The 22,452-nt window shown below is 42.3% G+C and overlaps 1 protein-coding gene across 4 annotated transcripts in view; it reads right to left on the bottom strand.

Annotated features, from left to right (window-relative positions):
• Window positions 1-2,141: 2,141 nt before the first annotated feature.
• Window positions 2,142-22,452, bottom strand: part of LOC111838113 (plasma membrane calcium-transporting ATPase 1-like) — a 79,808-nt gene continuing 59,497 nt past the window's right edge. For 2 of the 4 annotated variants that reach the window (XM_072710307.1, XM_023800732.2), the window contains 3 exons: window positions 11,671-11,844; window positions 10,617-10,718; window positions 2,142-6,927 (listed from right to left, as the gene is read on the bottom strand). In XM_072710307.1, the coding sequence (XP_072566408.1) occupies window positions 6,538-6,927; window positions 10,617-10,718; window positions 11,671-11,844 (666 nt within the window). In that variant the 3' untranslated portion in view covers window positions 2,142-6,537. Of the gene's footprint in view, window positions 6,928-7,799; window positions 8,445-10,616; window positions 10,719-11,670; window positions 11,845-22,452 lie in introns of those variants that run through there. The other 2 variants (XM_072710308.1, XM_023800733.2) reach the window with 2 other exon arrangements.

The following is a 22,452-nucleotide window of genomic DNA, read 5'->3' as shown; positions in this document are numbered from 1 at the left end:
AGGTAATGCTAAGATTATACAATTCCTTGGTGAGACCTCACCTAGAATATTGTGTACAGGTTTGGTCACCATATCTTAAAAAGGACATAGCGGCCTTAGAAAAGGTGCAGCGTAGGGCCACAAGAATGATTCCTGGTCTTAGAGGAATGTCATACGAGGAAAGGTTATTTGAGCTAAATCTGTTCAGCCTCAAGCAAAGGAGACTGAGGGGGGACATGATCCAGGTCTATAAGATTCTAACAGGTTTGGATGCTGTTCAACCGAATAGTTACTTCAGCATTAGTTCAAATACAAGAACTCGTGGCCATAGGTGGAAATTAGCGGGAGAACATTTCAAACTGGATTTAAGGAAGCACTTCTTTACACAGCGTGTAGTCAGAGTATGGAATAGTCTTCCTGATAACGTAGTGCAAGCTGAATCCTTGGGTTCCTTTAAATCAGAGCTAGATAAGATTTTAACAACTCTGAGCTATTAGTTAAGTTCTCCCCAAGCGAGCTCGATGGGCCGAATGGCCTCCTCTCGTTTGTATAGTTCTTATGTTCTTATGTTCTTATGTTCTTACATTCTCATGTCTAATAACGTCTCTCTTCCCAAGTCTCACTGGAGAGAAACTGTTATGACAGACCTTTGAAAAGAAAGAGAGGAAGTGGGTATATTTGGACTAATTCTGTAGGCATCCTATACCACCAACAGCTACATTTCTTGTCTCTGTGTAATCAGGTTCACGTTCTTCATGTATATGGCTGGTCTCTTTTATGCCACCACTAAGTGACACTGCTTCAGTTCCTTTTTCTGCTGCCATATACTGCTGCTGCTTCAACTCTGGGGTGATTTGCCTCAAAGTGAAATCAGGTATAGAGCATCATCCATATAATTTCTTTTTAAAGTTGGTAATAAGATCCATCAAATACTTTTTAACTTATCACGTTCACCATGTCAAGTGTTGTCTGTCGTCATCTTTCCCTTTTGCTGATACTAAGTTCATTGCTTCAGTTTTGTGGCCGTTTGTCTCAAAATTTGATCAAGTCCATATAACATGTCTGCTAAGTTTGAAAAATATTAGTCAAATACTTTCTGAGTTGTTAGTGTCATAAAATGTCAAAATCAGTGGTGCTGCTTCAGTTTTGGTGCGATCTCAAAATTTTATCAGTTCCAGATCTTAATGTGTCTGCAACATTTGTTAAAGAACCATCAAACCATCGAGTTATCGCACTAACAAGAAAGTGTCTGTGACAGTGATGGATTGGTCCTAATACCATACGTATTCCCCGTCCTGGGAATACAAGACAAGTATACGGCATTGGCAAGCTTGTGCGCCTTTTACCACCAGTGCTACAGGAAAATGAGGCTATACAAGGTTTTGCAGATGGATTTGGATAATGTTAACACCAACATGCACTGTTGTTCGGTTTTGAATCCTACCTTTTCTCTGTATGTGTTCCTATGTCCTTCCTGTCTCTCACAGGTTTACACCCAGTACTCTGGTTTCCAAAATGAGTCCAAAGATGAGCAGTTAAGCTAACTGCTGTGTCTAAAGTGCCCATAGAACATGACTGTGTATGTGCACTGCGATGGACAGCATTTCGGCCACAGTGTTCTCCTCTCCTTTGCTGCCTGGAGTCAGGCTCTAGGCTCCTGTGAACCTCACCAGGATAAACGGATGGATGGAAGATGGATGAACAAACTGTAAACACTTTTATATTTATCCAGAAGTTATTTGAGCACGTTCTGTACTCTGTGTAAATAAAAGATTGAAGATATTAATGAAAATGTTAACAGCTAACATTTCAAACTAAGACATCTACCATTGTACTTTAGAATAAAAAAAATATATAGCTGTCATTTGCCTACTGCCAAGGGGTTATTTACAGTCATTTATTCTGAATAATGGGACAGCATAGATGTGTTGGGATTTTTTAATGATTGTAGGAAAATACAGGTAGGTGTTTGAAAATGATTTTTGTATGCCCTCCATACAGTCCATTTTTATATGCTGGGTTGAGAACCACTGTTGTAATGCACCAATTACATTATTTCATTACAAAGGTGGGTATAGTTCTACAAGAGCAAGTCCTCTTTGCATAGATATCAGAAAAGCCAGTGTGTGGTACTAGTGCAAAAACATTGTTCTACAGTTAGGTTAAAAAAACTACCTTTATTGTTATTTAGAATTAAGTGATCAGTGGTCATTGTCAACACACCACAGCACACAACAACGAAATGTGTCCTCTGCATTTGACCCATATGTGACTTTCGTGACATAGCAGGGGGCAGCTAATTCAGCACCCGGGGAGCAGTGCTTGGGGACGGTACCTTGCTCAGGGTACCTCAGTGGTGACTTGCTGGTGGGGGATTGAAACCTGCAATCTTTCAATTACAAGTGCGCTACCCTAACCATCAAGCCACCACTGCACCACTGTAGCTTAGGTGAGAAAAGCTTTACTTTTTTTTAGGGCTGTCAAAATTAACGGGTTAACTCGGATTAATCCATCATCATGATTAATCTGATTAAAATTTTTAACGCAATTAACCCATCTGCAGCGCAGAATGATTCAAAATCACTGAAATGTCTCTGTCAACCCATTTCGGGTACCTGTAGTTTTAGTGCATTCCATTTCCCCTCGGAACTTGTATTCTGAGTCGGATTCCGGAGTTTTGAAGCCGGAAGTGACTACATGCGCTCCCGTTTCTCGGACATCCGAGAAATATCTCGGAGCAGCACAGAGGATCCCGAGTTCAGGATCCAAGATGGCTGCGCCCTTTATCAAAAGAAGGGAAAGTTGTAGTTTTATACGGTTTAAGCACTAGCCTACTTCTCATTTGTGGCTCATTAAATCGGTCGCACACGCTATACCGTCCAACTTATCTGTGGATGTGTTGCTACGGAGTTTTATATGTGAAGCACCATACGTAATGTGTTATCAACTGATATTGCTAACAATGGCAATTAACCAGGCTAGAATTGGACTTCATGATTAGTTTGATTATTTGTCGGATTTACGGTAGTTCGTGCTAATTGTAAGCGAACGAAGATAAAGACCGTTTAAACAGAGGTACCTTAAATCCGACAAGTTGTCCGGCTAAGCAAAAAATCTTGCTTTTTGATATGGGTCCATGGTATTGCACTTCTGTGTCAGATGGAATGCATCCGACTCATGTTGAAGATGTTCAGTAAACATGTTAAGTGCATATATATTCCCTTTTTTCTTAAGTCTGTTTGCTCATGCAAAATTAAATGTGATTAATATAGATTAAAAATGAATGATATTTAATCATGATTAATCAAAATTAATCCACAGAAACCCTGTGATTAATCTGATTAAAATTTTTTATCATTTGACAGCACTACTTTTTTTACAACTGAAACACAATAACCATTTACATTGTTTCAAACAAAGATTTTTCCATATGCTAAAAAATCCATTCCCACTGAAAGGGGAAAAAACTTGAAAGTTGGATTTTTTTAAACAAAAATAAAATAGAAGTTGAATAATAAGTAAGTGCAGTTGAAATGTTGCAAGAATAAAAACAATCCTCATGGTCACAACTGTCCAGTTTCCAGTGTTTACTCTGCATGGATTGGAAATCAAAAGGAAAAAAGACAAAGGAACACAGCTGCTGATTTTGTATCAATATGCAGCAGTATGTCTGTGCATTTGCAGTATTTTTTTTCCTTTTTGCAGAAGAAAGTGTTTTGATGATGCTCCATAGATGGTCCTGAATTTCCCAGAGGGGATGAATAAAGTACCTATTATTATTAAGGGTCCAAAGCACGTAGTGCTATGGAACCTTATTGTTTTTGTTAGGATTATTTTTTATTATTTTTCTTCCCTAAAACTGAATGCCCAGCCTATACCGTAGTCCTAGGCCTACCAAATTTGGCTGCAAGATGTGCCGTAGCGCCCCCCAAACCCTTTCGGTCGATATCTCCTGTCCTGTTTGTCCTACAATCAAAATTCTTTTTTCCACATATAGAGACACCAACTGGCCATTTGGACCATGAAACTCCGCCTAATTAGATTTTTTGCTAATTTGCAAATCCTAATTATCCCTTTAAGTCCTAGCTTGTCCTACCAAATCAGACAAATAAGGTGTCAAACGAATCAGAACTCTGAACTGATCAATAATTAGTCGAAAAATTCGGACATTTTGTATCCTACGGCCATTAGCCACACCCAAACAATTCCCAAATTTGACCCATTTTGGTCTGACTGCTATAACTTGGCCATGCCTTGGCCTACCTTGATCAAATTTGAAAAACTCCCTCCCAACAGCATTCTGGGGACACGGTCCAAGGCGGATCGCATTTCGTCCATAGGGAGCGCTACAAATACCTAATTACCATATCTCCTGACTGCCTCAGCCAATCCAACTGAAATTTGGCAGATATGTTCTAGGACCCAGCCTGAGGTCAGACACGTACAATGGTATAAGTCCTACAAGAGTGGCCGCCTTCAGCCAATCAAAATCAAGCAGCCATTTGACAGGCTTATCAATGACCAATCCAAACCAAATTTGGATGGTACATTTCTCCTCTGACCCGCAGCCATCCATGTAAATGACACCTCACTCAGCCAGATGGAGGTGCTACAGCGCCCCCATTTGCATTTCTGCCTATTTCTCCAGAACTGCCAAGCCTACAGTTGAAATTTATTGTCGTGAAAAATCCAACTATATATAAAACTTGGTTCTCCATCTTTGCATTTTTGCAAGATTTATATTTGTCTGAAAACAGGTTTTTTCGTTAACCTCCTAGGATTTTCACTAAACCTACATAAATCTGGTGTCATTCAAATCAGGAGACAGTCCTTTTAAAGATTTAGAAAAAAAACTTTCGATAAGGTATGGCCACCAGGACTCTGGGGGAGTCATGAAGTTGTGGATGGAGGTGAGAGACTGGGGCTTTTCCTGACTTTACTGGTGCCTCACCCATTTCAATCAGACAGCTATATCTCAGGCATGTTTCAGCCAATCATTACCAAATTTGACTAATGTAGGGCTTCACCACAGACAGACCCTCCAAATTTTGTGTCGATCAGTCAAACGGGAGTGCTACGTCCACTGTTTATATATGTCTAAGACCCACCTTGGCTAATTCCGCTAAAATGAGTTACCAGATCAGGTAGGAAGGTGTCTACCGATCTCACCCATCTTATGAACAGCAATGGGTGGCTCAGTGGGCTAAGTCTGTGTGCCTGTAATCAGAGGGTCAGCGGTTTGAACCCAGCTCCGGTGAGTACTTGAGTTAGGCAGCCTGATGTGCACAGCGTACTCTCCGACACCTACTGACCTGTTACGCCTATACTAAAACCATCTCCATCCTAATTTCTACCTACTATTAAGACCATCTCACCCAAACCAGTCCTGCTCTGTCCTACATCTACTGTCCCGCTCGACCTACACTAACTCTACATCCTGTTATGGCAGTCTAATTCTGTCTGACTTTCTACTACCGTTGCAGCCGGTTCTCTGCCGTTATTCCTCTATTACCTGTCCGATCGTCCTACGCTTTGGACCCTTCTGTCACTGCTTGCAGTTACTAGTTATTATTATTATTTTAAAAAGACAACACTGTCCAAATTCATTTCCACTGGTAAAAATAAAAGCAGTTCTTCAAAGTTTTGTATTGAATTCCCGTACACTGACCATAGTGATTTAAAAGAAAAAAAAGCTTTCATTATTTTTGAACTTCTGTGTGTAGATAATTAGGAATAGGCATTTTTAAGTATTATAAGGATTGTATCTTAGCTCTTAATCCAGAAATGGCTGTCCCCATATCTGTTGAAATATCACTAAGCCATAGTTCACTGGAAGACATTTTATAAAACACACAAATGCAGTCTTGCTGCATAATGACACCAAATCTGCTGATGTCTTCTTTTAATTTTCAGTACAGTCCTTAGACATGCTCAGTAAATACTAGAAGATGGACAGTGAACCATTTCATTTCAAGTAGCACTTCTGATAACCAGGGCAGTGCCTCCAACCAGTTAAACCTTTGTGATAGGGGTTCCGTCATATACTTTGTGCACGTTACTCAGTTTAAGAGAACCCTACTATCACTGGCCATTACCTCCACTCATTCATCTCCAAGGAATCAAAGTATGAGAAGCATTCTTAATTCTCAAAGCAAACTCCGAGCTGTTGTCAAAGCAGAGCAATACCACTGTAATTGTGTCTGTGGCCCTTGTTTATTAGTACCATCACCCTTTTGATACTTGGATACATTTAACAGTATATGTAACTAGAAAAAAGGGCAAGACAATTCTGCTTTTACAAGCCCTTTATAAAACAGCAATACAAAATATGAGCTATGCTCCCCCTTTATTTTGTTCAGCATCTTCCTCTCCTGGAACCTCTTAGCTATAAATTTAAGCATAAAGTACCTAAAAACCTTGTTAACAACTGCTATCTTGAATTATGTATTACTGTATCAGCCATTATAGAAGAAGTACAAGTCCAACTACAGTCGTCCAGATGAATAGCTTCACAGAACACAGTCCAGGAGCAAGATGGATATTTCCCTTTTTTTTGCTTTACTTTGGGCATCTTTTCTTTTTATCCATGTTCAAGTTCTCACAGCTCAGACACCCAGGGTTTGGGGAACCAATCACACAGTGGTCTCCAGGGAAGGGAATTTCTGGGGCTGAGGGCCTTGACTTGTTGCTCTCCAGAAACAGATGGACACCACTATCCACAGCATTATTATTTTTGTTAAGTGAGGGGAGGGCACAGGCTTTGGAGTGGTGTTTGGTGGGGAGATGATCCTCTGCATCCGTGTCATCAATCAAGGGGACATGGGGCTGGGAGTCCTCCATCCAAAACTCTGGGGGAGTCATGAAGTTGTGGATGGAGGTGAGAGACTGGGGCTTTTCCAGACCTTCATAGGGGGTGAGTGAGTCCTGGAAGGCATTGACCACTCGCATCTGTGGAAGGGGGCAGAAATGAAAGATTAAAGTCTGCCTTGACTGCATGCTAATGCTAAAACAAAGTCCACTGCAGTGAGTCTAGACATCAAACTGCCCAGAAACATGCTGTCTGCACAAAGACTAAAGGAGCTTGAAAGAACTACCAGCTTAAAGCCATTTTCCTAATATGATGCCAGACAAGTACAATGATTTTTCTTGCATTACAATCGGGAACCTAAAGTGGAGTGTTGATGGTGGAAAAAATATAGGAATATAGGATAAACTGGAAAATTCTGCACCAAAACAGATATTTTTCAAGTCGGGACAGTGCTGTTGCCTCCAGAGTTATGGATATAGATCCTGCCCCCACTGTTGACACGTTCTGTCCATGTCGAGTGGTTGTATGCTTATAAAATTGTCCGATAAAACAGTTTGTTAGACTGGAATTCCGCATGGATTTAAAAAAATTTCATAATCAATTCTGAAAAAGAGCTGCCAAGAAAAAAAAAGTATTCCATAATTTAGGGCCTGGTCAATGAATAGGTAATATTTAAAAAACTGTACAAGTTATAGAAAATAATAATTAAAATAACTAGACATGGATTTAACTTGTATGAATGCATTAGTGCACTGTAAAAAATTAACTGAGAAATTCTGTAAAATAGCGACATAAAAAAACTGTAAAAGGAAAAACAATAGAGCAGCGTATATTTGACATTAAGATTTTGTAAAATACTTAACAAAAAACAACTGTTAATTTTTCAGTAAAAATATGTTTTTTTTTTTTTTTTTAATTTGGTAGAGTTAACAAATTACTGTAGTTTAAACGCAAACAAACTGTAATATAAAAACCAGTACAATACAGTTAAAATTACACCATAACGGTGTGAAAATAATATTTTTTTTAATCAGGTCAACTTTGTTTATACTGAAAAAAACCGTGTTACATTTTACAAATTAATATTCTGTGCTTTACAGATGAGAAACAATAAAACTTTAAATGATATATCAACACTTGCTTTTTGCTACGTGCGTTACGAACCAACAAGAAATAGTCCACACAACTCAGGATTTCTGGTTTGTCAGACAGCTTTTGACGGTACATTTGGGGCTACCGTCAGAACTTCGCCTCATGGCAACACCTCTGGTCCGTTGATAAGAAGGTATTTTTCCACTGAGGTGATAAAAAATACTGCAGCACCGGTGGGGCTCATGTCCCAGCATGCCCCGCGCGCACTTGTAAATAGCCCTTGTATTGTTGTTGTTATTGCTAATGGTTATATTTCCTTATTGTCGTGCGTGTTTACCTGTGTCTTACTGTATGTGTACCCTGTCCGATCCTCGTGTGTAATTAGCGTCCGTAAATCTCCCACCGTGTATGCGTCTTACAGTTGAGCGTCTGACAACCTCGTGTTTCCTGTATATAAGTGGTTCGGTGCTCTTTGGGTGCCTGATGTAGTTCTTGTCTGGACTACTAATAAAGAGCGTGTTACCTCGGCAAGAGAGTGTTGGCAGCTGTGGTTACCAGAGTAATTCTGTAAATAAATTCGTTAAGAATGTAAACAGCTTTATAACTTTTACTTAGTTAATTTGTAGATTCAACATCTTCTTTCTGTTAATTTAGCAGGGCCATGCTGCTGTTGTACCAGTTATTTCAGTATAATTTACATCTAATCGTTGTTTATTCTACACTGAAACCAAGTAAACTTTACATGTAGTTGGTGGTTGTTTTACATTGAAATCCAGTACAATTTATAGATGTTTCTGTAAAGTTGTTTACACCTGTACAGTATTTTTTACAGAATAATTCTGGCAACCACAGCTGCCAGCTTTTTTCCGTAAAAACAACGGGATTTTTTTTACAGTGTGTTTCATATTGCAATTAACACAATAAGCTGAGTTCTGAGAATTGTGTACAATTATCAGAAAAAGTATTAATTTGTACCTTAAGGGAACAATTACTTGCCACTGGGGCTATATCCTCAAGGGTCTGCCCATTGTGCCCTAGGTTAAATGTACCTTTTAAGGTACAGAAATGGACTCTGAGGAACATTTTTGTATCATTGAAGGTACATTGATGTTGTTTATATCTTGGGGAACAAAACTGTACCAGGGCAAAACCCCTTTCCTGAAAGTGTATGGTTTTGCTAAAATATGTAAAAAAAAACATATTAGACTATTAAGCACATATATTTTGTATTACAGTGCAAGCTAGCTTGATATTAAAATCACCAATTAAATCCACTAAATTTGACAAATGCTTGCCAATCTTTGTTGTTCTATTGGATTAGTTAATGGGTGAAATTTATGGTTTTTCCTTTTTGTGATGAACAACACTTCAGAGAAACCAAATGTTCAAATTAGTGAAATGTTAGTATAATGTCTGATTTCAGTTATGCTTTTATGTTGACTGGACAATGTTGCCACAGGACGTACCGCTATGCTTTGTTCAGTTGTTGGTGATCCAAATGTGGTAGACTGTAAAAATAGGTACACTGACCCACTGTGCCATATATGAGAGTATCTTATAAAAGTAGAATCAATCACTAAATTCCTCAGTATTGTATCTTCTGTTTTTTTCCTGGGGTTAAGATTTTTCTTTCTGACAATAATTTCTTGACTAACATATCCATCAATGAGCATCTTAATTAAGGGAAAACATTGTCCATCCCAAACATTCCAAACATACAGAGAGTAAAATAATATATTTAAAAGAGTCAACCCCAAAGCAGTGACCAAAACACCATGGTAGTTTTGTTTTGGCTTAAAAATGTTAATTGTCTGACAGAATGAAATGGCAAATGTCAAAGCACAATAATAAAACAGCATTTTGTTATATCAACTCTTTCTGAAATAATTATTAAAACCAGTTTCAACTGAAGTATGTACACAGTATGTTCTCCAGATTTTTTCATAGTAAAAACTATTCAAATGATAAAAGAAGGTTAAGTTGTCCAACCTTCTAGTAAGTGTGTTTATTTCAGCTTTTTACATTTATGAAAATTTGAGATTATAATAATTAATTTTGCCCACTGGCCCCTTCTTGTCAGCATATAATATAGTACTGTAATATATAATATAAACTAAATTAAGTTTAGAGAAAGCTCAATTTTAAACATTTCCAATGTTTCTTAATCATTTACTGTCATGTAAAAATTGATAATCAAAAGCCAGTCAGATATTCAAAGCCAGTGGGCTGAACACAGCTTGTGTCATGTGGCCTGTATGAACTTAAAAATAATAATCCAGCAAAGCATTTTGGAATACAGACACAGTGATATAAAAATTCTACTTAGTTTTTCCACTGGGGAAGCACTAGAGCACTGAAGGAATGTAATTTCTGTGTAGTATACTAATAACACACTGCCGACACCTTTCCTTCCTGTTTATGCTTAAATTAGCTCCACTGAACCAATGGGTCAATGGGATTATAATGAGACTATATTATAGTGATATTTTAGGTAATAATTACACCACTCTTTAATTAAGTCATGGGCCAGCATTAGAATGGCTGCATATAAATGAAACACAGAGTTCACAAATAAGAAAAGCCGTGCATAATTTTCACACAAAAAGCTTGTGCTTACAACCAAAAGTGGCAGTCTGAGTTTCAGAGAAAACAGCCACTTCATGCACCCACTCATGCCCGCTAATACCCTCAGTAGCAAAGGGCCATACTATATGTGCAGAGCTACAAAATCAGTTACGCTATTTGGTTTAGCTGGCACTGGACAGATGGTGCTGGACAGCTGGCACCGTTGAGATCCCTGAAAGGACGTTCCACTCTGGAAAGCATTGATAATGTCCATCTGCAAGGAATCAGACCGCAAAAGCAGGAAAGCCCAGAAAGTGTGTGTCTATAGAGCATACCTGTCAAGTTTTGGATTTGAAAATAAGGGAAATAAGGGAAATTTTCCGGCACCCACCGCGAGCCATCCCTCCACCCCAACCAAGCTCCAGTATCCCTTACATTTTAAGACAGGTGTACAAGAAATCTAAAATAACCACTTGTCATTTACATTTTATTTTCATTACACATTTTCTTTTAATTTCTCATGTTCACTCATGTGGCTCTCTGGCATTCACTAATGACTTATTATACAGATTTGTTGCAGACTTTGTATCCTTGTTGAAGTCGTCACAGAAGGTGAAAGTAACGATGTTTTTGGCACACAGCATTGCCATTTTAACCTCCGACCTGGTTAATGTTGTAAATGACCTGCAGACTATTGCAGGTGGCAGTTCTCGCGAGGCTACTGACAGTTCAGTTTGGAGAGGCAGAGGAATTTTTTTTTAATGATATTCTAATACGGGAGATTTACGGGAAAATATTAATACGGGAGGACGGCGGGAAAGAGGGGTAAAATATGGTAGTTTCCCGGCCAAAACGGGAGATTTGACAGCTATGATTGAGCAAAGACAGTTACATCAGTGTGTCCATAAGAATGTCAGATCACTAGGAAATCTATTTTCCAGTTTACATATTTTAAATTAAAGTATTGTAAGCCTAGCCCGGAGTATTTTAGCCCTGATGCCAGTCTTCCTTCAAAAATAAAAAAGTCAAGCCCCAGGATCTTTTCAATAGCTAGAAATTCCCCTGTTTCAGACAACCATCAATAATAATTCAGGCAGCCAAATGTAAGGGCAATTCAGCTTACATTTTTTTGCTGGGATTGAAAAAACTTAATTAATTAATGAGTATTGTAAAAGAAAAATGTTTCAAAGAGCTTTTCTGCCGATGACAGCTAGCTGACACTTTACCTGAGTCTGGATCCGGTTAAGGCCTCTGAACCAGAGGATCTGACCGCGTCGTAGCTCCCTTTCTATGTAGTCGATCTCATCCAGGTCATCCATGTCATCATCGTCTTGCATCTGAGTGCCGTGGCCTGCTGGCTTCAGAAACGTAAGCCAACTTGTAGGAATGGAGGAGACAATCTGCCAGAGTAGGACAAAGAACAAGTGCCAACAGACTGAAACAACAGAAACACACAATAGACTATGCTAAACTGTCTACAAAAAACTAATGAAATATCAAGCTTCTATACTTTTAGGAATGACAAATGAAAGGACTGAGTGCTCCAGTCAGAACCCTGGCAAGCCTAGGTAACACTTTTGGGAAATATAGCCCTTTTCTGCTAAAACAATCTTTGCATGATAAAAACCCAAAGAGCCTCCTCATATAAATCAGTCTTACATTATTAAACAATAAAAATATCAAATTTGGTTAAACCTACTGATCACATTTGCCTATATCAATACAATGCAAAAGAAATCTACAGTGCTCACAGAAGGTCTTGGGACCCTTGCTTAATTCAATAAAAATTCAATATTTTTTTATAACAAAGTTTAATTTGTTTACAAAAAGCATACATATCACATTAGAAACATGAGCCCCATGAGGGGTCCCCTCCAATGAAATGCCACCTTATTGTAGTGGAGGGGTTTGTGTGGCTCTATGATTCTAGGAGCTATGTTTTTTTTTTTTTTTTATTGCCCACCACCACCCCCCCTCTTCGGAGGACAACTTTATTTTACATTACATTCAAGAGCAAAGAGTGTGGTCGCTCCGTACTCACCAGTACCGTGGAAAAAGGAAAAAAAAACAGAAACAACAAGCATAACAATAACAAACATCAATCAACATGGGGAGAGGGGGAGAGAGAAAAAAAAAAAAGGTATACAGAAATAATAACACTAATAATGTAGGTGGGGTGGAAAAAAATTAAGTATAGGGGAATACAGAATACAAACAACCATAAGAAACATAACACTCGTCAAACAACAAGAATTATAACAACATCAGTGATAATAATAATAATTAATAATGTGACAAATCGGTATTATATACAGTATATGTAGCAGACACACGTGATCGTACCGTTATATATGTATATTTCAATTCCTAAATCTATAACATACCCTAAAAAGTAATAATAATAATGATACTGATTGCTCAACCAATCTTGTATGCATGTGCAAGTGTAGGTGTGACCTGATTTGTCATTGGATGTGCCGTCAGGGGAGGCTGCAGCACCCCTCCCCCCGCCCAGGCCCAAGGGCGAAGGCAGGAGAACCAGGCAACCGAGGCCACCCTACCGCCCCCCCGGCACAAGGGCCCACAGCCACGCATCCCCGAGACAACCACCCGCCCAAACCGAGAGGGAGTCCGCGAGGGACTAAGGGGGCGCCAACCCCCACACCGGGACCACCCCCCCCCCCCGGCGGACGGCCCTCCACACACCAGAGGAGCCCCAGCCTCCCCAGCCGCCGCCCACCGCAGCGACCCGGCACGCCTCCCCCCCAACACTGCAGGATGAACCCCCCAATCCGCCTAGTAGGGCCCAGAGCGTCCCAAGATTCCCCGGACTGCCCGCCAGGGCCCCACCACGGCGCAGCAGAGCCAAGCACCACCCGGCCCGCGGCCCAAGAGAGGAGGCCGCCCACACCCGCCAGGGCCGCCCGAAACCCCCCATGATGGGTCTTCCACCTGGCGGGCCACCCCACCCGCGCAGGGCCAGAGACAGAGAGTTAGGGGGGGCCCCTCGGCCCCCATCCCCTCCCCGACCCATGTTGGTGTGAAGTGTGCATGTATATGTGTGAGAGAGTTGTGTGTTTATGTCTACAATGCATTAAAATTAGTGGGTGCAGTTCGGGTATGAGGGCCCCACCACTGGCCCCTCCCCCATCCCCCTCCCCGCACCCCCAAGGCCCTAATGTAATATGGACTGTGTGCAAAAAGTGGGCGAGCAGTTGAGGCATGGGCACCCCACCGCTGGCAGACGGCAGAGCCCCACCTGCCTCAACCTACCTCCTCAGCCCTAGTGTCATGTGGTGTCTAACATGCAAGTAAAAATTGAGGGGCAGTGTCTCGCCGCACCTCCCCACCGCCCCTCAAGGCCCTAGTGTTGTGTGAAATGTGGTGTTGGGCCCAGGGGAGCAATAAGGGCGTGCCTGGAGTGGGCCCCCCCCGGCACTGGGGCCAGATCCCCGACTGGCCCCGATTAGTCCCCATCCCTGACCCCGCACAGCCGGCAGAGACGGCCAACCGAGGTGTTCAGGGGTGCCACAGGCAGCCCGGCAGCAGGGAACCCCCCCCCCCCCAGGCGCAGACCGGGAGAGACCCTCCCCACCACGCCCGATGAGACCCCAGCTAGCAGCCAAAACCACCCCACAGCGCCCGAGGGCCCCGCGCCGGAATCGCCAACGGCAGACAACAACCCGCCCCCACCAGGCAACGGGCCCGGGCAGACCAGGCCCCCCAGCATGCGGGCGACCACCCGTCCGGGAGCCGGAGCAGCGGCCCCAGCAGATAGAGCCTACGCCCCCAAACCCACGCACCCCAGCGCAGCGGCCCAGGCGGAACCCAGAGGCCCCACCCCCCGATCCCCCCCCAGCGCGCCACCCACCCCGCGGTGGGCAGAACCCCCCATCCCCCGCACCGCCCCCAACAGGCCAGGCCAGCGGCCACCCAGAGACACTGACCACGCGCCCTCAACCAAGAGAAACACCAGAGGACCCCAACAACCCAGCCCCCAACCCGGGACGGTGACGGCAAGGCCCCACCACCCCTGACGACATTACATTAAAAAATTAATTATTGGAGTCCAACTGTCTTCAAAATCGATCAAATGATTTTTCTTACAGGCAGACATCCTCTCCATGGAAACATAATCCAAGAGTAGATTTTTGAACAGATTTATGTTTAAGTCCTCTTTTGACTTCCAGTTCAGAAGGATTGTTTTCTTAGCAATGGTTAGTACTGTGAGAAGCATGCAAGATTTATTCGTGTCCATATTAGTGTTAGTGAGGTCCCCAAGCAGGCAGAGTGAGGGGGAGGGTGGGATGGGATGCCCTAGGTGTGTCGATAAGTCTTCACAAATCCTTTGCCAGAATTCGTTGACCGGTGTGCAATACCAGAAAGCATGCAGGTAATTATCTGGTGCATCCTTCTTACAAGTTAGGCATATGTCAGTATCTCTGATACCCATCTGGAACATCCTCTGCCCTGTGTAGTGTGTTCTGTGTAAAATTTTGTACTGTAATAGCTGCAGGTTGGAGTTCCGATTCATTCGAAAGGTATTCAAGCAAATTTGCCTCCAGAAGTTAGTGTCTGGATTGATGAGTAAATCCCTTTCCCATTTGTGGGTAGGGAGTGAGAGCGTTGTATCAGATTCTGCTAGATGCACGTAAATCCTAGACAGTAGTTTTTTAGTTGGAGTTATTAAGAAGTTTGCTATTTTAGGTGAAAGCTCCAGATCTAATTGCTTACGGCACCATCTATTATGTATTATTGATTTAAGTTGAAGTATTCTAAGTTTTTTCTAAGTATTTGTTTTTCTCAATGTTATAAGTTTCTGTAATTTTGTCAAATGATATCATGCAATTGTCTTGGATTATATGTTCAAGGCGCTTGATTCCTTTATTATGCCAAGCCAGGAAGTTTATCACTTTTTTATTTAACAGGATGTCAGGGTTGTTCCAGATGGGTGTCAGTTTGCATGGGACCACTGAAGTTTGGTTCATTCTAAGAAATTCCCACCAGGCTGTCAGCGATGTGCTGATGTTGATGCTCTTAAAACAGCAATGTCGTTTAAGTATATGACTGATAAATGGCAGTGTCACGCCCCGCTCCGTCCGCTCCCGATGTGTGCCACGCCCACCTCGTTACCTCGTGTGATTCCCTGATAGTTCTTACCTGTGATTCGTTACCCTTAGCCTGTGTCTTGTATTTAGTCCGTGTCTAAGTCAGTGTACCCCAGATCTGTCATTGTATTGTCCGTCGATGTCCGTCCGTGGTGTATTAAACCCAGTTTACCTGACTTCCTGGCTCCGATCGCCTGCTTCCCTGCTCGCCTCCTTTGCCTGAACGTGACAGGCAGGTCCTGGACTCGAATATCATTACAGAAAGTTTGCTCAATATCCAGCCAGTTATGGTCTAAGTTATTTTGCGTAGTCCATTTTAGGACATATATCAATCTATTGGCAAGAAAGTAGTTGTAGAAATTGGGAAGCTCCAAACCCCCACAGTTTTTGGATTTCTGTAAAGTTTTTAAACTTATTCGTGGTGGTTTGGATTTCCATAGATATTTTGAAATTAAGGAGTCCAGTGATTTAAACCAAGTCCGCGGAGGTTGACTCGGAACCATTGAGAACATGTAGTTAATTTTTGGTAGGATCATCATTTTGATTGTAGCTACTCTTCCCAAAAGTGATGTGGGTAGATTGTTCCACCGTGCAAGGTCATCTTCTATCTTTTTAAGCAGCCGACTGTAATTTAATCGCGTCAGATCTGACAGCTTGGCAGAAATGTTAATACCCAGATATCTAATGTTCCCAGATTGAAGTGGGATAGTTGGATTGGACTGGAAATCACAAGATATTGGAAGAGTAGTCGACTTGTTCCAATTAATAGAGTAATCTGATATGGAGGAGAACTTATCTATGAGTCTTATCGTCTCCGTGAGGGAACCCTGTGTATTTTGAAGAAAAAGTAATACATCATCTGCATAAAGACTAGTTTTATGGGTTATACTTGCTGTTTGAATACCTTTGATATTATTATTATTCCGAATTGCTGCTGCCAATGGTTCAATAAATATAGTAAATAGTGATGGAGAAAGTGGACAACCTTGCCTAGTGCCCCTTCTGAGACTGAAGCTTGGGGAGATTTGATCATTCGTTTTTACGCAGGCTTTAGGTGAACTGTATAAAATTTTAATCCAGGTTACGAAGTTCTCACAAAATCCAAATTTTAGTAAGGTTGCCATTAGAAATTTCCAGTTGACCCTGTCAAAAGCCTTTTCTGCGTCCAATGACATGATTATGGCTTCCTTATTTTGAATGTTGCAGTAGTCTATTATGCCAATTAGTCTCCTCATGTTGTTAGTGGACTGTCTGCCTTTAATGAAACCCGTTTGATCTGGATGTATTATATAAGGTGTCACTTTTTCAATTCTACTAGCCAGTGCCTTGCTGATGATTTTAAGGTCCGCATTTATAAGTGATATTGGTCGATAGCTAGAGGGGAGAGCAGGATCTTTGTCAGGTTTGAGAAATAACATTGGTTCGCTCTCCTGTGGGCCCACCACCTGCAGAGGGAACCGTGGGGCTCAGGTGTAATAGTGGTGATAGCAGAGGCCAAAATGTTTTGTAGAATTCTGCTGGAAATCCATCTGGACCTGGGGCTTTCCTGTTAGGCATACATTGTAGTGCATCATGAAGTTCCACTATTGAGAGAGGTAACTCTAATGCCGTTATTTGTTCATTATTTAATTTTGGTAGGTCGATGTTGTTTAAGAACTCTTCTATTTCAGAATTGGTTGGATTAATATTAGGTATATATTAAGTATAATTTTTTATAGAAGTCCCTAAATATCCTTTTTATCTCTCCTAGGCTACGAGTTGCCTTCCCATTGGGGTCTGTAACTGAAGAGATAGCTACTTTCTCTTTATTCTGTTTTAGTTGGTTTGCTAAAAATGTACTTGATTTATTACTATGTTCAAAATTGTCCAAGCGTAATCTCTGTATGTAAAACTGAGTTTTTTTGTCTCTTAATTCTTGCAATTTTATTTTATTTTTTCTCAGGTCATTGAGAAGGTGTTTTTCTTGGGAGGCAACATGTGCTGATTCCAAAGTTTTAATTTTCTGTTCTAGTTCTGTTTCGAGTGCTTTTTCTTTCTTCTTTTTATGTACTGAATATGAAATTATTCTGCCTCGTATTACAGCCTTTGCTGTCTCCCAGAGAATGCACGCAGAGATACCTGGCAGGTCATTTGTTTCAATAAATGTTGTCCAATCTTTTTTAATAACTTCTAGAAACTCTGAGTCCGTTAGTAATGATGTATTCAGTCTCCACCGTTTAAAAGGTGGTGCACTAACTTTTACAGTGACCGTAATAGTGACAGGTGCATGGTCACTGATTGTTATAGGGTGAATTTGTGTGTCACATATATCTTTCAGAACTGTATTGCTGGTAAGAAAAAAGTCTATCCGGGAGTAACAATGATGGACTGGTGAGAAAAACGTGTATTCTCTGAGCGTGGTGTGAAAAGTACGCCATACATCACATAGGCCGAAATCATTCATATATTGTTTTACTGTTTCAGATGACTGGCAAGTACGGTAACTAGCTGCTGTACTACGTCTGTCAGATTCTGGATTCAGTACTAAGTTGAAGTCCCCTCCCAGTATAAGTTCTGTGTCTGAGTGTGATGATATTGCAGCAAAAAGGTGGTGGAAGAAGGAGGAGTCATCACTATTTGGACCGTATATATATTGGCAATACATATCTCTTTGTTATATGCTGAAATTTTAATAATTACGAATCTACCTTCTGGGTCTGCGATAGTGTCTTTACAGTTGAAACATATTCTTTTGTTGATTAAAATTGCTACACCTCTTTGCTTTGAATTATAACTAGCTAAGTATATGTGTGGAAATTCTGGTGAATTTAATGGAACACTGTCCTGTTTTGGCTAAGTGAGTTTCCTGCAGTAGGACAGTGTCTGCCTGTAATGTTATTAGATATTCTAAGATTTTATGTCTCTTAGCAAATGAGCCAATACCACGTACGTTTCAAGTGACAAAGCGTAATGAGTTCATGCTGTCCTAACTTAGACCCCCTGAGTGCAATCTAATGTTAAAATGGACGGTTGTGTGTGTATGTGAATGACTGTGTGTGTATGAGTGTGAATGTGTCAGTGTGTGTGCAAATGTCAATGTGTGAATGTCTCCATGTGTGCTATTAAGGTGAGGAGATCTGTCTGAGCTTGAGTGGGCATGTGTATATGTGAGTGTATGAATGCATACATGTGTGATGTTAAGATGAGGGGGTGCGTGTATGCATGCGAGTGTGTGACTACCTACGTGTAGGTGTGGGTGTATAGTATCTAGTAGACTGCTTCCAGATAAAACATTTTTGAGCGTCAATATCGATATGCAACAATTACCATAACAACCAAAGTGACAATGATGGCTATAACAATAACAACAACAACAACACCAACAACAACTGCGACTGTAGTGAGACATTAAACAAGGGGGATATAAAGTAAGGGATATAAAGTGACCCAGCCTTAATAGTCCTTAGACAAAGCCGTCTAGTGTGCGGCGTGCGCTAAAAACCTGTATTAACTGCCAAACTTTAAAGTTAGTTTGTTAAATGCGTGTTACCTTAGTCGGAAGTGGTTTCAGTAGAGCCAAGCAGTGGTGTTCTGGTCGCGAAATAGTTGTCCATTAACATACAGTCTGTCTACTGCGATGATAGCTCGGGCTCCCTCCGCAATGAATTTTTTCCTGAGCTGGAACAGGATTCTGCGACGATCCAGGATTTCTTTGGGAAATTGGTCGTTGACGCTGAAGTCCGTTCCTCTGAGCTCCCTGCCTCGGCTTTTCACCAGCTCCTTTTGTTTGAAATGTTCAAACTTGGCCACGATAGGTCTTGGACGCTGAGCTTCTTTCCTCACCCCTCCTATGCGGTGGACCCGATGAAATGTGATGTTGTTGACGGTGTCCCGGGGAAGTTTAAGTTCTTGTTGCATGAAGTTTCTGATGGTAGCTTCTGCGTCTTCCTCTGCGCGCTCCGGAATTCCGGCGAACACTAAATTGTCCCGCATACTTCTTGCTTGAATATCAAGCAGGGACTCTTTCATGCGCTTATTTTCTGTGGAGAGTTTCGCCATACCTTCCGTGAGGGATGTTACGGAGTCTCTGAGAATCTTGTTTTCAGATGCTAGCGATTCAACCTGTTGTTGACTGTACTCCAGAGATTCCCATAATGCTTGAAATTCCTTGTGTAGGATTTCTACAAGTGCCAGTCGGGCGTCAAAACTGGAAAGTTTGTTATTCATGGACTCTAGGATATCTCCGTATTCCTTATCCGGCGATGAAGGGCTGCTTGAGGGGCTGTTTGAAGTACAGTCCGAGCGGGTTCTCTTCGTGGACGGAGTCACTTGGTTCTTCTTCATGATGAGTCGTTCGTAACACTCGTCCACGTAATCCTGTAAATCTTCCAAGGTTTCTTCAACCAGGATGTAAATGAGTGAACTTATTTATCCGATAAAGTACTATAAATACTATTATTAATATTTTGGCTTGGTTAAGTTGGCTATCGAAGTAAGTTTTGTTTGTTTTTTTTTAGTAGGACGCTGCCATGTTGGATTACGCACAGCTCTCGCGAGATCTCACAGCATTACCGCCTCCTACCTCGCCATTGTGTAGGAGCTATGTTGTTGGGAGCAATTGTCCCTGGTAATATCTCCCAAGGCAAACTGGTATTAAGTGAGGGGTCAGACAAAGTGCGATTCAAAGAGACTCCATTGACGATTACGATAAAGGACCATGTTACCACGCCCGGATTGGAGTGACCTCTCCCTGGACCCAGGCATGGGGCAGGAGCTCAAGGGCAAGCACCTGGCCTGGCTGGGCATAGCCCGAAGAAATAACATTGGTTCGCTCTCCTGTGGGCCCACCACCTGCAGAGGGAACCGTGGGGCTCAGGTGCAATGTACATCGGTTGGCAGTTGAAGGCAGGGGCCTCGACCATCCAATCATCATGCAGGAGGTAGAGAGATACCGACTAGATATAGTCGGGCTCACCTCAACGTATAGCTTGGATTCTGGAACCAAACTCCTGGAGAGGGGCTGGACTCTATTCTACTCTGGGGTTGCCCTCGGAGAGAGCTGCCAGGCAGCGGTGGGTCTACTTATAGCCCCCCAGTTCAATGCCAGTGCATTAGAGTTCACCCTGGTAGACGAGAGGGTCACCTCCCTTTCACTTCAAGTCGGGGGATGGGCTCTGACTATTGTCTGTGTGTACATGCCAAACACCAGTTCGGAGTATCTGGCCTTCTTGGAGGGGATGCTGGAAGGCGCTCCTTCTGGGCACTCAATTATTTTGCGGGGGGACTTTAATACTCATGTGGGTAATGCCAGTAAAACCTGGAAGGGTATGATTGGAAGGAATGGCCTACCTGATTGTAATCCGAGCGGAGATCAGTTATTGGACTTCTGTGCAGTTTGTCCAGAAAGAGCACCATGTTCGAACATAAGGGTGTTCATAAGTGCATCTGACATCAGAGCACCCTAGGTAGCAGCTTGATGATCGATTTTATAATCGTATTGTTGGATCTGTGTCTGCATGTTTTGGACACTCAGGGGAAGAGAGGAGCTGAGCTGTCAGCTGATCACCACCTGGTAGTGAGTTGGATCCGATGGTGGGAGAAGATGCCAGATAGACCTGGTAGACCCAAACACATAGTGAGGGTGTGCTGGGAGAGAGTCATGTCTGTGAGATCTTCAATTCACACCTCTGGCAAAACTTCCTGAGGGAGTCAGGGGACCTTGATCCTGAATGGACCATGTTTGGGGATTCCATTGCTGAGGCGGCAGTGCAGAGCTGTGGCAGTAAGGTTGTTGGTGCCAGTCACGGTGGTAATCCCCGAACCCGGTGATGGAACACTAGTGGTAAAGGGAGCTGTCAGATTGAAGAAGGAGGCTTTCAGGGCTTAGTTAGCTTGTGGGACTCATGAAGCAGCTGACCGGTACCAGCAGGTTAAGTGGGAAGCGGCTCTGGCAAACTGTCAGGTAACTCAGGAGGGAAAAGCAGGGCTTCACCAATGCCATTTACAGTAGGGATGAAGAACTGTTGACCTTATCTTGGGATATACTCAGGCGGTGGAAAGAATATTTTGAAGATCCCACCCATATAATTTCCTTGGAGGAAGTAGAGCTGGAAGGCTCAGATAGCAGAGATTCACCCAGAATTCTTCAAAGCTCTGGATGTTGTGGGGCTGTCATAGCTAACACACCTCTTCAACATCGCATGGCCGTCGGGGACAGTGCCTTTGGACTGACAGACTGGGGTAGTGGTAGCTTTTTAAGAAAGGGGACCGGTGGATGTGTTCCAACTTTAGAGTGTTCACATTCCTCAACCTCCCTGAGAGGGTCTATGCTGGAGAGGAGGGTCCGTCCATTGGTCAAACCTCAGATCCAGGAGGAACACTGCATATTCTGACCTGGTTGTGACCCTGGATCATCACTTCCCCTTCACAAGGATATTGAAGGGTTCATGGGAGTCTGTCCAAATAGTTTACATGTGTTTTGGTAGACTTGGAAAAGGCATATGACTGTGTCCCTCAGGGGGTCCTGAGGGGGTTGCTCCAGTAGTATGGAGTATTGGGTCCAATGTTGTGGGCCATTAGGTCCCTGTACAAACAGATCGAAAATTTGGTTTGACTTACCAGCAGTAAGATAGACTCTTTCGCAGTGGGTGCTGGACTTCATCAGAGCTGCCCTTTGTCATCAATTCTGTTCATAACTTTTATGGACAGAATTTCTAGGCGTGGGGGTCCAGGTCGGGGGCCTCAGGATTACGTCTTGCAGATGATATAATCCTGCTGGAGTCATCGGACTATGACCTGCAGAATGCACTGGCACAGTTTGCAGCTGAGCATGTGGTGGTCAGGATGAGGATCAGCACCTCTAAGTCTGAGGTCATGGTTCTCATCCGGAACAGGGTGGATTGCCTTCTTCTGGTGGGGGAT

Source organism: Paramormyrops kingsleyae, chromosome 3, assembly GCF_048594095.1.
Source record: "Paramormyrops kingsleyae isolate MSU_618 chromosome 3, PKINGS_0.4, whole genome shotgun sequence".
Classification (NCBI taxonomy): domain Eukaryota; kingdom Metazoa; phylum Chordata; class Actinopteri; order Osteoglossiformes; family Mormyridae; genus Paramormyrops; species Paramormyrops kingsleyae.
The sequence above is the reverse complement of the archived record's forward strand: the minus strand, read 5'-3'. Positions and strand labels throughout refer to the sequence as shown.